This window comes from Vipera ursinii, assembly GCF_947247035.1.
Source record: "Vipera ursinii genome assembly, chromosome: 5".
Lineage (NCBI taxonomy): Eukaryota > Metazoa > Chordata > Lepidosauria > Squamata > Viperidae > Vipera > Vipera ursinii.
The window spans coordinates 26,488,914-26,505,487 of record NC_139518.1 but is presented as its reverse complement, the minus strand read 5'-3'; the positions used below and the strand labels follow the sequence as shown (position 1 = coordinate 26,505,487).

The window sequence follows — 16,574 nt, the reverse complement described above, 5'->3', positions numbered from 1 at the left end:
TGTTGCTCTGGATATTTTGTGGTATGGAAATGATAGCAGTTCTTAAATCATGGCCTGAGAACTGGACAAAAGAGAGTATCATACGGAAGATGGATAAAATCAGGCCTGCTTGGTTATTCTGGTGATGCCAATAGAGGATAATATATGCAGCTCAGGACTGAAGGCTAGTAGAAGCTAGCACTGAAGTTGTTACCTATTCAGATAATGAAACACCTGCAAGCAAACAACCAAGCTCAGAGAGCACTAATGGCTCCACACTTCAAATAATAAACGGTTCTATATGTTAATCACAACTGATAAACTGATAACAGTAGAAATTTTGCCAGAAAATGGCGCCTCTCATTTTGTTACACATCCATACAGGTGTATTAAGCAGTGCAGACATTCTCTGCAACTGTAATATCATTTTAATTCCATGGCAGTTACTACTTTCCTTTTTCAGAAAAGTAGTTTCTTCAAGTCAAGTATCACTATCCTTTTTCCCAGCTGTGCATGAATACAGCCAGGGTCTCTGAAACTTCTCATACATTTGTCTTGTTGTTGTTGTTTTTTTAAATCAAACCCTAAGCCTGAATTCTGATTAGTTTGTTATACTGTTATTTTTATACACCTAATATGCCTTTACTGCAAATTATTGCATGGAATCACAAAAAATATTTTCCATTAGAAAAAAACCCTTTAATTATACTTTCACCATAGTGCTTGGTCAAATGTCATATATGGGAAAAAGTCATTTGTATTTGATATTGTTTCCTGTTTCTTTGTGAAATGTTCAAAGAGACGGGTACGTTTGGAAATCAGATTTATGAGAGACAGAACATCCTGCTCTTTGCCCTTTGACTAAGCGCAACAGAAAAAGAATAAAAAATCAACTGAGTTGACTTTTACGGCACCTTGCTATTCACTTTAGTGAAGCTCAACAGCAGAAGGGCAGCCATTCCCTTTGCACTGGCCAAAAGTTCAACAAAAGTCAGATGTAAGAAAATCAGAACGAAAAGAAAAGGAAATGAGGTACAAAGATGAATTTTGACCTTCTAATTCAATACAAAAAACTCCCAAATGAAACTTTCTATCCACTGTAATATTCTATATACACAAAATCACTAGCAGGGACAGTTTAAAAATAAAGCGGCATCGGGCACACGAGCCTTTTGGTACAAATCCAAAAATTGAGCAATTATTATTTGCACACACAAAAAGCTTGTGAGAACTGCAGCAATCCTAATAGCTATCATTACATTGTAATGTTCAGGGAAATTCAATCCAGAAAATCAGTTCAGAAAAAGTGCCTTTGTTTCTTTAGGAAGTATTAGTTGTAATAAGCTGGAGTCTTCTTTGCATTATTTCCTTAAATGAGTCTTTCTTTGCATTATTTCTCCATCACCAATTTTTCCACACTTCAAGCAACAGCTATACATCCTCTCCCAATACTGTATCACCAATAAGGCTTAACCAGTCCTCGATTCAAGTGTTTTTTCTGCTTTTAATTTATTGGCTCTGAGCAAAGAGCCTATCCCCTTCATGGATTACTGCCTTGTCGTGGCGAAGGGGCTTGCGTAATTCAATGAAGCTATCCAGAGTCTCAGCTATATTTTCCACAACTCATTTAGACACGATTCATCTATTCTTTCCCTTCCACTCCTATTTCTATCACAAAGGAATTCTCAGTGTCTGGTATAGCCTCCTGAAGGTTCAATCCTGTTTCCTTTTATAAAAAGGCTACAAAACCTGGGGTTTTTAAGGAGCCCTGGAGCGGGGTGGTATGTTACCCTGCTTTTAATTTATATTTATGTGATATATAATAGGTTTTCTTTTTCACCAAAATGGTTTTTCCAATTGTTTTTCCTTATTTTAACCCTAATTTTCAAGTGCAACTCAGTTGGTCTAAAATCTAATAAACAAATAAATAATTTGTTGCAGATAAGCCTTTATATTGCAAAGTTTCAGGCACCCTGTATTGGGTATTGAGCAAATACTCCTTGTGAATGGTGAAACTTTTTCTTTCTTCTATCTATTCTTCTAGGAGGTTTTACTTCTACAACCTATATCCTAGGCTTTATTTTTTACTTGGTTATGCTTGTTTGTTTACTGCTTTTGTTCTGCCTGGAGAGCCAGTTTGGTCTAGTAGTTAAGGCAGCAGGCTAAAACCAGGAGACTGTGAATTCTAGTGTTGTTTTAGGCATGAAAGACGGCTGGGTGATTTTGAGCCAGCCATTCCCCCAGGATGGGTTGTTGTGGAGAATATAGGAGAAGGAAATAATATTCAGTATGCTTGTCACCTTGAGTTATTTATAAAAAATAATAATAAAGGTGGGACAAAAATGAATGAATGCTTTAGTTTGATTAGGCACGTCTGCATATTTTGTTTCTTTTCTTGAACCTGGTATTGGGAGCCCAGCCCTTTCCTTTAGTGCTAGCCTCATATATACCTTTTCGGAACTCACCTTCCATTGAGACCACGCACCTGCTTTGTCCTTGCCTCATAGTACAGGCAGAAACAATCTCCACCCAGCCCTGTACTAAAAGGTTCCGTAACATTTAAAGCGGCGGCGACAGCCACAGCAGCGTCTACAGCATTGCCGCCCATCTTTAAAATATCTGCAACCAAGAATTTCATTAAGAATACGGCAGTAGCGGAATAATACTATGAAATAGTAAGACATTATCCTCCCCAAATTTAAAGATTACAACCACTGAAGAAAAATAAATAAATACCAAGGCCATAATACTATGAAATAGTAAGACATTATCCTCCCCAAATTTAAAGATTACAACCACTGAAGAAAAATAAATAAATACCAAGGCCAATATTCGTGGCAAGAGACTGGCTTGACGCAACACAGGCATTACAGCAAACCACGGGGGATCGTCGGGAACAGAACTTAAGCTGTGACATCTTTCTGGAACTGAGGTCAATGTGAAATCTGCATAGAAAAGAAAGGAATATAGTTACAAGGCACGTCAAGCCACACGTTGTATGCTAGCCAGAATCAGGATGGTATCAAATGTTTATTCAATAAAAAAATTGAAAGTATCTTTTTATTTATATATTTATTCAATTTGTATGCTGTCCAGAGGTGCTTTGGATTTTGAGATGGGAAAGGAGAGGAGTCCCTGTCTGCTAGTGGAATTGATGACTATAAAGGGTGGTGTTTATCTCTGTTTCAAGGCCATTGAGCCAATGTTGGCCAAAGACATTTCTGTGGTCATGTGGCCAGCATGCTGTCATGGAGTGTTGGGTGGCATTTAAGTTTAATAAAGAAATAAATACATTAAAATATACTTTCCGTTTTTTAATTACATAGTCTGGCCAACTCCATCTCAATTCTGGCTGACATGCAAGAAGACATTAAAAATAAAATAATATCAAGATCATACAAAACAAGTACCTGGAAAAAGACCAGCACAACCACCAAAAGAAACATACCCCAGGGATCTACCAATCACCCTCACCCAAAGTCTTGGTAACAGCCAGGTTTTAAGAGCTCAGTTCAATAGGGGCAAGGTGGAGACCATATGAATCTTGGGGCAGAAGGAAACATAATTCCTGACAACAGGTATTCTAACTGATAAAGTCTGTTTATTATATCCCATCAAAGATCGGTTGCTGTTGTACACCAAAGACAAATGCACAAAGCTTTTCAAATTCACAATAGTTGGGATACAGGGATTCTCTGAACTTTGCTTTTCACATCTGGCAAGAAATGTCTGTAAATGTGAAAACAAGCTCAGAGAACTGCTCCAACCCAATCAGTGTATTTCTACTAAGTTTTAAGTTACACTTATGTTCTTATAGGGCAGGAGTTCCCAAATTCTCATTGACCCCTTCATGAAGGTTCAAATTGCTCATCGATATCCCCAAATATGTATATGAAACATATTATTGGGAGTCAGTGCTGAGCATTTTGGAGAACTATATTGTAGAGTTAAAATTTCTCAAAGGGCATCCTTTATTTTTAAAACACCAGGAAGTCGGGATTACCCGGGCAAGCACGTGTTATTTGGAGAAAGCGCTGATGACTTTAGCCAACAGAAAAAGCATCTTTCTAGGTGTGAGCCAGTAAAAAGTTATGGGGAGGGGGGGAATCGTGGTTTCTTCAGCTTGGCATCAAGAAGAACGTCAAGGACATGCTTGGCCAGCAGACCGTACGTTCAACCTATCTGGAAGAAGGCGCCACGTTGCAGAAGACGGTTCTTTCGCACGAATTAAGCCAAGCACGAGAATGACTCCATCCCCACGTGCACCCTCTCCTAACGCAGGCAGGTCGAGACGAGACGAGACAGCTCCACCCTTGCTCCTTCGTCGACAGGAGGCAAACGCAAACGGAGCAAAAGCCCTATTTTAACTAGCAGGACGAAAGTCCGCCTCCCCTTACCTTTGCGTTGCAACTTACGACGCAACAAGGGCACTTGACTTTCAAACGCACACAAAAAACGCCTCGGGAAACCAGATCAATAAGTACCAGTATTTGGGCTGTATTCACGTGACTGCAGAACACGTGATGACTGTTCAGTCTGGTTTCCTGCCGCTAGGCGTCAAAGATGTTATATAGCAGCGTTTCCCAACCTTAGGAACTTGAAGATGCGTGGACTTCAACTCCCAGAATTCCCCAGCCAGCTATGCTGGCTGGGGAATTCTGGGAGTTGAAGTCCACGCATCTTCAAGTTCCTAAGGTTGGGAAACGCTGTTATATAGAACAGAGAACGGGGGTTGGCGCTTCGAGCAGGAGTATCTGGAAGTGTGCCTCAGTTGTGGTGCTAGCTTGTTTAATGAGGTGTTGACATATCCAATGTGCGTTTGTGAGGTATTTTACCACGGCAGTGTTCGTTATAAAAGGACTCAGCCTTAGCCTTATACCTCTTTAAAGAAGGCAGATCTGAGTTATCCATTATGCTACAAGTGTTCGGCAGAATACTTTGATGCACTTAACAGGTGTGACCTTCAGTCAGTCCGTGGTAACTATTTTTTTTAGCATTCCGATGTTGCAACAGTTCGAAGGTTGATAGACATCTGCGGTTCAACTCCATTTCAAAACAATTTTGCATCATTCCTCCTCTAATTGCACCTTACATTAGTACATTTTTTTCACTGTTGTTTTTGCTCATTGTATCCTGGGGTCTGGTAAAGCAGGGATGTTCGGGAAAACCCCCAAAACTGGAGTGTTGGAATTATAGTTTAACTGGTTTAAGTTACAGCCTTGAAGAAAAATATTGATCATTCTGAGCTATTCCCATTACAGAATCATACTTTGAATGACCTCCCTTTTCATGTGTGGTCTGGGAGCAATTTTTCCCCAGTGCCTCCTCACTAAAAATCTCCTTTCTTCAGCAAAAGAATGTTGTGGTCTGACATTGATATGCAACTGTAGACATGGATTTCTTTGATCCCTCCATTGGCTTCCCAGAAGTGAGCATGGTTCAGAAGTGATAAGTACTGATTTTTCTCAGCTAGCCAGACCATCTCTGAAGATGATGAAGATAGTCCTTCAACGTAACTAGAGTACTCCTATATTGGATAACACAACTCTACATATTATTATTGCAAAGCAGAATTTCTCAACCTTAGCTTCTTTAAGCTGTGTGGACCTCAATTCATGTGGAGTTAAAGTCTGTACACTTAACAGTTGCTAAAGTTGACAAACACTACTAAAAGGAAACTGCATAGAAATGTATTTATTAAATTCATGTGGCCGCCTAACTTACACATAGGTGACTGTGGGCAGCTTACAACATTAAAAAAATGCAATATAAAGACCCACCTCCTCCCCAGCCCATGGCAGCAGCAACATAATTAAATAAAGCATTTAATTGATTCCATTCATGGTTCATCTTCATTCATGGTTCCTAGACTTGCTGACAAAACTATGTCTTTAGGGCCTTTTGGAAAATCAACAGGGTGGGACCATTCTTACCTGGGGGAGAGGGGGGGAGAATGATGTTCCATAGAAAAGGGGCCACTACCATGAAGGCGTTTTTTCCATGATCCCACCAGATATGCACCCCTAATCAATGGGACATACCCTGCCTTCTTGTCCTACTGGGCTGGGTAAAAGTGGAAGGGCATTCCTTCAAATACTCTGGCTTCAAGCCATGTAAGGCTTAATACTACTACTGGTATTACTACTACTAGAAATACTACTAATGTTGCATTCTGTGGCTTTGTTTACCCTAACACTTGGTTTCCTTCCCATCCACTCAGCATGTATTTGCAACAAATAAATTTCATGCATTTAAACACAAACACAAAAGTTTAGTCCATCCTAAGAGAATATGTTAGCCTTTAAGATATTACAGGGCTTGTTTGAATATATGCTATAACAAAATAATTAACCATCTGGAATGTGGGACTTAACCAGCAGTGAACAAACATTGCATCAGTGCTCTTACTGCTCTTATTAAGGGCAGAAAGAAAAACATGCAAAAATGTATTTTGCAAAAATAATGACAAGCCTTATGCCTTTCAGTCATAGTAATAATATCTTCTTCAGAGCTATTTGAATAAAGGCAATATATTACACTTTTTAAATATTTAAATATTTATTTAATTTTTATAGTAACCTATCTCAATTCATTAAGGTACTTTAAGACTTACTATATTCATTCAATTCATGTACTGACCTTAAGAGACTTGCAACAATCAAAATGTGGGTTACAGATATTTTCCCCCAAAAAAATGCAGCAGCAGATTACTATACAGTAGTATTGTGCATGTTTTTAATTGTTCTATGATTATTTGCCATCCAGAGTCATTTGTTGAGATGGGCAATTATAAAAATTTAATTTGCATCTGTTCTCTTGGGAGTGGAGCATAATCTCATTTATAAATCATTAATTTCTTAATCCTGGTTGCTGGTATGTAACTTTCGGTGATCACTCCAATTTCCTATCACTGTCAAAATAAACTTAATTACTAATCTCTCCAAAGTCAGAAGTTCTGTTCTTGGGATTTAATGGAAAACAAGTATAAAAAAATTTAAAAATATCCTGTTCAGTTGTGATATACCTTGCAACACACACATATAAAATTTTCCAGACCAATATATACTTGTGTCTCTGTTCAGAAGATACGCTGGTATGATGTAATATTTTTGAAAAAGAATATTGAAACAATATTCTGAAGAAAAGTAAGAACAAACTACTTCTACACTGTTGCCAAGATAAATATGGCTATTTATCAAGCTTGAACTAAACTTTAACTTGCCACTTGGCCAGGAAAGCAAGTTCCAACAGATTTCCATGTTTGGGTATCTGACATGTAGTTTTCACTAGTAAACCTTTTGTATCAACTCCTCTTCCTTGACTGCTTCTTATCTTGTTCAGTCACTAAGTAGTGTCTTCATGGCACCATGGACCATAGCACACTATGCTTCCCTTTTCTCCACCGTCTCCTGGAGTTTGCTCAAATTCATCTTCATTGCATCGATGGCACTATCTAACCATCTCATCCTCTGCCATCCCCTTCTCCTTTTGCCTTCAATCTTTCCCAGTATCAGGGTCTTCCAATGAGTCCTTTCTTCTGACAGCATCTACCTATCTGATGCATCTATCAGTGGAGTGCTTGAAAAGATGAATGGACAGACTGCTTTACCATCTTCTCATTGTAGGGACTTGAAGAACAATGGGCAAAACTCTTCTCAATTTCACCTGGTCAAAAAAAGAGGGAGGGAGGGAGGCAGACATTGGCTGCTTGGTTGGGGCTTCCATCAATGAACTTATTTTAAAAAGCCCAGCCTTGTGCAGTAAACATAGATAGGAAGGACGTCTTGGCACCAACTTGCACTGAGATGCCTCCTATAGCATCTAGTTCTAGCGTGTAACACTTCTCATGAGCGGTTGCCTAGGTTACCAACTCAGTCCTATCTATGGCCATGCAGCATTCTCTGGTAATGATAAGATCAAAACCAATAATTTCTGGCATAATTTGGCCAATATTTCATAAGTGTCAAGCAACATTCAGTTTAACCTGGCTGCTCATGATAGTTTGTGCAAGGTTAGTCTGAAGATTAGATCTGGCAAAGTTACAACCAAGCATCCATCACACTAATAAGAGATAGGTGATGGATCAATTGCCCTTCTGGACCCAAAGCAGGAGCCTGTTTAGGATGGATGAAAGAGAGGCAAGAATATACCTTGCTTTTCCTATAAATATAGCTTTTATTTTATACTTAGCAATTGTTAGATTCATTATTAAATTGTTTATTCAGTTCCAATAGAGTTTATGATTTGTCCTTGAATCTCCATTTGCAAAGCTTCTAGTTTCATTATTGATTGGGGGAAGCCTGAGAGTAGGATCTCTAACCTAGACAATAATTTGTAACTCAATTTACTCTTGCATTCAGCTCACCAGTAAGGAAATACATGTAATTTACTAATATACTCAAAATATAGAATACAGATGTAAATTAAGTAATTTCAGATTGAGTTTTGCACCAATGAAATAATTATGTACACAAAAAATGCAAGTAGAACTAAAACTTGATAGCACAAAGTTATTGTACATACTAAGAACAGCTTAATTTAAAAAATAAAAAGCTAGTTCTCTCATTGGTTGTTATTCCACTCAGAGATAATGTTTCTGCTTTTCAAGTACATATTCACCTGTAATGTGCCCAGAGGAATTAATTCACGGAAATGCATAATATAAAAGCTAGACAAAAATTGACGAATATTAAAATTTAACCATTCTTAAAACAGATCTGATGAAATCAGTGATACATAAGTCCACTGATATCAATGGCTTAATTCATTTGACATTCTTGGATAGATATTCACCTAGTATGACATACAAACCCACACAATAGGTTCCACTGTGATCGAGATGACAGTTTGATGCATGATTCATCATAAGTTTATTCCCATCTGTTTCCAGGAGGGAAGATTAACATAAAATTAGCTCTTCCTTCTGATCTCTGAATTCAGTGTCGGGAGACCAGACACACTAGGTTGCAGCATCCCTTCCATTCTCACTTTTTCCCCCACACCAGGGGTCCCCAACCCTCAACCACGGACCAGTACTGGTCCGTGGCCTGTTAGGAACTGGGCTGTACAGCTGGGGGTGAGCAGCAGGCAAGCAAAAGAAGCTTCATCTGTATATGCAGCCACTCCCCAGAGCTAGCATCTGCTCCACCTCTGATCATCAGGCATTAGATTCTTATAGGAGCTCGAAGCCTTGTTCCTTCCAAACTAAAAAAATGAAAAATATTTTCTGCGTGATAATGTTCCATTCTTTACAAACACAGCTGAAAGTGAAGGTTGAGAAACTGATGAAATTGAACAAAACATTTTAATTGATTTCCAACAGATAACTGGCGATAGCATAAATCAGGTGGTGTTTGTTAAGATATAGGTCAGTTTTCCCTAAATCCACTGAAATTTTGGTAATATAAAAATACATTAATCTTTCAACAGATTAAGTAAAAAAAATGTGCAGTACCCCAACCTGAAGTGATTCCAGTGATATTAATAATAGAAATACTGTCAGATCCACCATCTTTGGCTTGGTGCTTCACTGGTGTCCTGCCATCAAAGCACTGGAGAAAGGAGGGGGAACAAACGGGCAAGAAAGCTGTCTGTGTCTATGGTGAGGACTCAGGAAGGAGGAACCATTGAAGAAGAGCAGAACATTTTAGAATCCGGTTTGTGCCTGGCATCTTCAAGGCCATTTGGAAGTGGAATTTCATCAGCCTAAACACCACAGTATTTCCCAAATCATCTTGGCAACGTCAGATTGGTTAAAGACAAGACTGGTCATGGGGGGAGGGATGGGGAACCAAAGGCATAGTTTTGTACTGTTGCACGGGAACTTTAGATTCTGCCTGGCTTTATGAAATCAGCATCTCCTAGTAAAAGTACCTTTTGCTTCAACCAAATGGAGTTGAGAGTTTTCCTTCTCTAAGGGATCAGACTGGGGCAGGTCTGGGAAATACATACATTCTGTTCACTCAGGGTTGGCCTAAATAAATAAATAAATAAATAAATAAATAAATAAATAAATAAATAAATATGGTTTCTTGAATAAATTACACACGATACAACACAGACATTTGATAGATGATCCAAAGCGTCCAAGCTGTATTTACGTAGGATGAAATTTCCACAGAGCTTATGAAATGTATGCATATTCTTAGCCTTCTTTTTCAATATAAAAATTCTATTGAACCATGTAGAAAAAGTAGCTAACAAACCTTTGATCTGCTTACTCAGTTTCTGTGTGTCATCTGCCTATCGTTCTTTGCTTTTACAGCTTTTATCTTGTTCTTCTTTGAAAGATCCAATAGATTATTAGTATGCTACCCACTGAAATTAGTGAGTAATGTACATGAAATAATCGTTCATTTTTATTTGTACTGTGGATAAGAATCTGGAATCTTTTCCTTTTTTTCAATTTGATGAGAGAGAAAGTACACTGGTCCATATCTACCATCATTGGGAAGAGAGGTTACAATAATCTTCTTCAAACTACTGACTTTCTTGGGGTGGCTAGTAGAATATTAACAGAGCCTCTTGTTGTCATGACAAATTCAGAGGCTGTTCTGAACATAATCTCATTAGGGCGGGAGAGATGCAGAAATATGAGATCACGACAATGTCAGGCTTATAAATTGCCAGAGCTTTGGGCTGCTGGCAGACTGAACTCTGTGAAAGAAAGTGGGATCGAAAACACAAGTGGGTTGAGGCAAACTGTAAGAAGCTTCTGCTAAAAATTACATCAAGATCCGAGGAAAGTTTTACCTTTTTTTAGTGGAATTTGCAGTACAATTTTGAAATATGTGCTGTGGAGGGTGTGCCAAGTGTGTTGGAGTTACTCTCATCCCTTTAACTATACTATGCGTTCTCGCCAATATTCTCTTATTTTTTCCTGGGGGAACAATTGAAGTTAGTGACAATATTTCAGATGAAGTTTGGTACTTTGGAGGAATTTTGGGTTCTGGTGTACTGGTGAGTATGTCAAGTACCATGTTCTTTTTCTTTTTTATCATCTAGAGTTTACAGGCTTTATAGAAGTTCATCTACTAATATAGAGAACTTTGCTGCAATCTATCATTGAAATTAAATTATTATCTGATCAATAAGCAGGTTTAAAAATATAGTTTGAATATGAATGAAATCTGTTATTAAGAAAGCAGATGCTTATCTGATGATGCAGTAACAACAACACATATCTATCTAGATGTCTTTGGTGAATAAAGAGATAAGCATCATTTTGTTAAATCAGACCGACACTTTATTAGAGCAGTTTTGTTAAAGCAGTATGAATATAAACAGATTTCTGTAAAATATATTACTGGTTAACTTTCCTCTTTTTTCTATTTTGTTTTTCTTTTTGTGTTGGGATATTTCCAGTCAATGCTAACTGTTAAACTTGAAAATGACTCCCGCGGCATTCAGTGACTTTTTCCAGTTCAATGTGCTTAGGGTGACAGCATCATTGGACTAGAATGATCCTGTTGCTTACACAATAGTAAACCTGCTGGTTGCAATGATGACATTTCAGAAAGAAAGAAGAAATGGCATTGTAGGATCTAGATTAGATGCCATTAAATAGAGAAAGATTATGGCCTCATTGTGATTTTCTGTTTTCTCCAGATGGTGTTTCCGGCTGTGGTCTTTTTGGGCCTTAAGAATAATGATTGTTGTGGATGTTGTGGAAATGAAAGCTGTGGGAAAAGATTTGCGGTAATTATAGAAGCAATAACAATCTCCAATCCCAGTCTAATGATTAAGAAGGAAATATATATTCCATTCATCATTACATTACCTTATAAAGGAGGGCCTTGCTAAACTATAATCACACCCAAAGAAGTACATAAGAAAAAAGCATTTTAGATTTTACTTCTGAAAATAGACTCTTATTGGTTTTCCAGATTTTATCCCTGACAAAATCACGAATAGTTTGTGAACCTCCCTCCCCAACTTTTCTTTTTGCAAAGTTTTTGAATTTTTTTGAATGAAATGGTTTTGTCTGGCTCACTGACAACAATATGTAATTTTAAATTTCTTAGATGCACACTGTATTTTGGAGACTTTAGATTGACAGAAAATTCCATAATGCAATGATGCAGTGGTGGAAAAGACCACATCTCTTGCTAATAAGTTAGATGATTCTCAGTTGTATTATTATAATAGGTAAAGGATTTACATATCTTTTCTCTATTCATTTTCTCTGCCCTATTCATGATTTTGTTATCCTGTATCACCATTCTACCCCTTGATCATTTTGCTGCCTTTTTTTCCAAAACAACATTCCACAAACATATCGTAGCCTCTTTTTTTACCCTTTGCCGATGCTACTTCCCCAAAGGGATGGGGCCAGGACAAAACATGATTTAATTAAATTGAATATAGATTGTAATGAGATAATTCATTGATTAAAATTGGTACAGTTTTTCCCTATATGCTTAATCATTTCTCCCTTCTGCTAGATTAAAAATTGTAATCCAGTTGTAACGTGTGGTGGGACTTTGTGTACACTTAGGATGTTAAAAGTTAAATTGGTCAAACTATCTTAACAATTATTTGTGGGTATTTGAAACAAATTTTGGGAAGTAGTGATCAGATTCATGAAATAAAGAAGGCTAAATATTTGGCTTTGTACCCCCCAGGATAAAGGGACATAAAATTGATTTATTAAAATTAAATTAAAAGTTAAAAACTCTGGACTGAGGTCTTGACTAGAGTACACCACTCAGCTTTCCTACAAGGCCAATTACTTTAATCATGAACTTCTATCATGAAGTTCCATATGATTCCTGAACTAAGAAAATTTCAGTAGATTTAGAAATAGTGATTTCTTACTTTTTCATATGCCATTTATGTCTGAAATAAACCAGCTAATTATATAAACATGCAAGTTTCAGGTTTGATCTCTTCTTTTCTCTTGTTGCTGGCAGATGTTTAGTTCTATAATATTTGCAGCAGTTGGAATTGTGGGAGCTGGATACAGTTTTATTGTGTCAGTTGTGGCTTTGAACAGAGGCCCGAAGTGTAACACTGATAGCAGCAGTAGTAGCAACTGGACATATCCATTTTATAACGGGTAAGATACTTTCAACACTGTTATCTTTATGTACTATTATGTTTCGTCACACAGTCAGCCAGATGTTCAGACTGTATTTAGCATTTTTGTCTGCCTGTGGTGTCCTTCCCAAGGACCTGGGATAGATTTTATTGTTATTGCTATTCTTATTTAGCCATTATGTAGCAACATGATTGACATTGTGCGGTGTTACTGAAAGACAGTTTTTTTAGTCAATGCTCTTCAAATATGTGGGGCTACATCTTCATGTGGGTGGGTATTGTAGTCCTACTAACCTGAGGACAACTTGCTGGAAATACCTTTGGAAGGCATGCTGTGATCTCACCTTTAAAAAAATTTTTATAAGAAACATTGGTTATGTGCCATAAATTGGTGTTGACTACAGAGATAGATGATGTCCAGGATGTTCTATCAATAAACTGGCCCTTCTGGTCTTCCAAAAGTGTATCCATTACCACTGTAATTGAGTCCATGCACCATGCTACTGGTCATCCTTCCCCTTCCTTCCACTTTTCCCAGCATTACAGACTACTCAGGAGACCCACATCTGTGCATAATATATTCAAAATATAACAATTTGAGTCTGTTTATCTGTGCTTTGAGTGACAACTCTGGATTGATTTGTTCTTTGAATATAGAAAGGAAGCCATAACAAAAATATGAAATGGCAAAGTACATTCTGTGTTAAGTATAACACAGGAAAAAAAATAAAGATGGCTAGTACCTTTCCTGAAATTTATCATTCCAAAAAACATAAATAAGGACTCTTTAGTGGAAACTTATCATTATCTGAGTTCTGTTGATTGGACAAAATAAAGAATTTTTTAAAAAATATATATATTTCCATACGAACTCACAGAAGTACTATGCAAGTATTGTGGATCAGATTAGTCTCAGTTCTCAAAATCTGTTAGAAACATTGGGCTATAATTATTTTCAAATGCCAAGTATATTCTCTTATTGATAATGGCTTCAGTTCCCTGTTATTGTGTCTAATATATCTGAACATCATTCGATATAGCAGATTTATTTAAAGTATTTATTTATTTTAGCTTATAAATTTGCCACCATTAGATCCCTTAGAAACTTTACTGGATTGTTTCATTCTTATTAATAAATTAAGAGAATAATTCTGGTGAATCCTTCAGGCAGCGAACCATCCCACTTTGACAATAAAGAAACCTCAGTTCCTGTTATGTTCCATTCCAGCTGTCCTTTCCTTTCCAGATTTGATGGCCACATTTTCAATAAATTAAACTTGGCCAAAATGTAACAGAAGTTTTTTAAAAGATCAGTTCCATGTAGACTGTATGGGAAGAATTCTGAAAAAAAATATTGAGAGGGTGGGAGATATTTCACCGGCCACATACTTCTTGTAATCCATTGTGTCCAGCAAGATACAGTTTAATCCTTTCTCAAATGGGGGTATTAGTTTAATTCCTCATACAACCCAGTAGATACCATAGATCAATACTATTTTATAATGTGCATAGATCCATCCTGGGTTATGGCAGACACATGAGCTAGCCAAGTAAACATAATATGCAGACCATGGCTTCTATAAGAGAGAAATATTCTTTTTTCCCCTGCAGGGATTACCTTGCGGATCATAATTTATGGAACCTATGCCAGTCCCCAGAATCCATTGTGCCCTGGAATCTAACACTGTTTTCTCTGCTGCTGATAATGAGTGGAGTTCAGCTGGTCTTGTGTGCCATTCAGGCAATCAATGGTCTCTTTGGAACTATCTGTGGAGACTGCAAATGTTGTGGGTGCTGTGGGGTAAGAATGCTTCCATATTCCAGTATGCCAGCTTCTCATTTTCCATATTGATTTGCTTCTTGTTGGCTTATTGTGTTTTCTTAAGTACTTATGACAAATTGACAAGATGGCAGTTTCTCTTTGAGTACCAGAAAAGACTTTCTGTTGGTAAATTCAGATTGACGGTGGAATCTAAGAAACTGAAAGCTTCTTGTCTGATGACTGAACAGTCATCTCTTAGTAATACTTTAATTTTGATTCTTATACACAGCACAGGATGAGACTCAGTGGTCTAAATCAGAGGTCCCCAACTTTTTGGGCACCAGGGACTGGTGCCATAGAGAAAGGTTTTTCCATGGACCAGAGGGTGTGTGGTTTTGAATACTGCCTGCATCCCAAGGATGGAGCTTTGCTTGTTTGTGTGGGACACTTGCTGGCATGCTGTGGACCAGTGCCAGTCCACGGACTGGGGGTTGGGGATCCCTGGTCTAAATGAGACTTCTAGATCTATAATTTTATTTTCAGAGAAGATGCCTAAGCTGGAGCACCATTTCTTTGTTGTTACTATGGCTTGTAAGATGCTAAGTTGTGTAGAAGTGTTCTAAGAAAAAAACATATTTGCTTCCAGAACTTTGCAGTAGAATTGTTTCTTTATCAGACTTTTTTTTTTAAAAGTACTTTAAATCTATACACGTGAGAAAAGCAAAAATGGGTAGCTGCTGTAAAGCATGTCCATATGCATACATGTTATTTGTGCCATAATTTAATTAATCATCATATTTTAGTTTGTCAGCCTAGGTCTTAAACTAGCTTCTAATACTGTAGATCTATTTTAATGGCCTTCTGAGCAGCCATTTGTATGTGGCAATGCTTGATCTCCTTCCATATAAAACTTCCCTCTCTAATTTGTGCATGCCAAGCCTCCATCTAAAAGAATTCACTAGGCATGTTTACCACTCATTAAGATCTCATCCTCACACCATCTCTGGCACATCCTGCTCCTGAATGCTAATCAGAGCTCTTTTTTTTATTTTTCGCCCCTGTAGCAATATTGACTTATTATATGAGGTTGATTTTCCCACCATTAACCTCTGCTATCTCTTTCCACATGAATCCCTGTCCTTTTCTCCATGCTTTCTGGGAAGCATTGGGGCTGTTGTGGTGGGAGGTGGTGAAGGACCCATTCTAGGATGGTACAGTGGAAAGAAGCAGCAGCAGAAAGTGGACAAAACCTCTCCCCAGCTCCTCACTCTTCTGATAGCAGCAGCAGTCAAAATCATAACCCCTGTCTTTGTGTGAGGATGTCAACTTTATTGATCTCATTTTCAAGGCAGGGTGAAGGGACCACTGGGAAAACAAGGCTTTGCCACATTAGGAGTATTTCCACATTGGATTTTGGCCCTAAGATTCACATTTTAGACATAAAAGAGGGCTACTAAATTAGGGCTTACACGCAGACATGTCAAACTCGCGTGACGTATCAGAGCTTTTTCTCCATTGCCGGCAATGGAGTGGGCGCAGCTTCTACATGACGCATCCAGCCCACGGGCCAGCAGTTTGACACCCCTGGATAGGGTAAATTTTACCTGGGTTTCTTACTGCAATAAAATGCTATCTGAATGTTAAACTATGACTAACATTAGCCAACATTTATTTTTCTTTGTTCTTTAGGGAAATGGAACAGTTTAAAGAAGATGATTGCAATATATCAGCTATGATAACACAGAATATCCTTTCTGGACTTTCCTCTTGATATGATGGGCCACATGTGTTTTAC

General features: G+C 37.8%; 2 protein-coding genes across 2 annotated transcripts in view; one reads left to right on the top strand and one right to left on the bottom strand.

The window, feature by feature from the left end:
- Positions 1-4,484, bottom strand: part of LOC310640737 (glutathione hydrolase-like YwrD proenzyme) — a gene marked incomplete at its 3' end in the record, with an annotated part of 32,507 nt that extends 28,023 nt beyond the window's left edge. Inside the window, exons 1-3 of the mRNA XM_083363251.1 lie at positions 4,377-4,484; positions 2,800-2,924; positions 2,445-2,598 (exon numbers count right to left, since the gene is read on the bottom strand). Of these exons, the coding sequence (XP_083219377.1) occupies positions 2,445-2,598; positions 2,800-2,896 (251 nt within the window). The 5' untranslated portion in view covers positions 2,897-2,924; positions 4,377-4,484. The remainder of the gene's footprint in view (positions 1-2,444; positions 2,599-2,799; positions 2,925-4,376) is intronic.
- A 6,283-nt stretch (positions 4,485-10,767) lies between these two features.
- Positions 10,768-16,486, top strand: TM4SF4 (transmembrane 4 L six family member 4; the record flags this gene model as incomplete). The annotated part of the gene is made up of 5 exons (XM_083365077.1): positions 10,768-10,938; positions 11,587-11,676; positions 12,891-13,036; positions 14,629-14,818; positions 16,469-16,486. 5 exons carry the CDS (start codon positions 10,768-10,770, stop codon positions 16,484-16,486), a joined length of 615 nt encoding a protein of 204 aa, XP_083221203.1.
- Between the last annotated feature and the right edge of the window lie 88 nt (positions 16,487-16,574).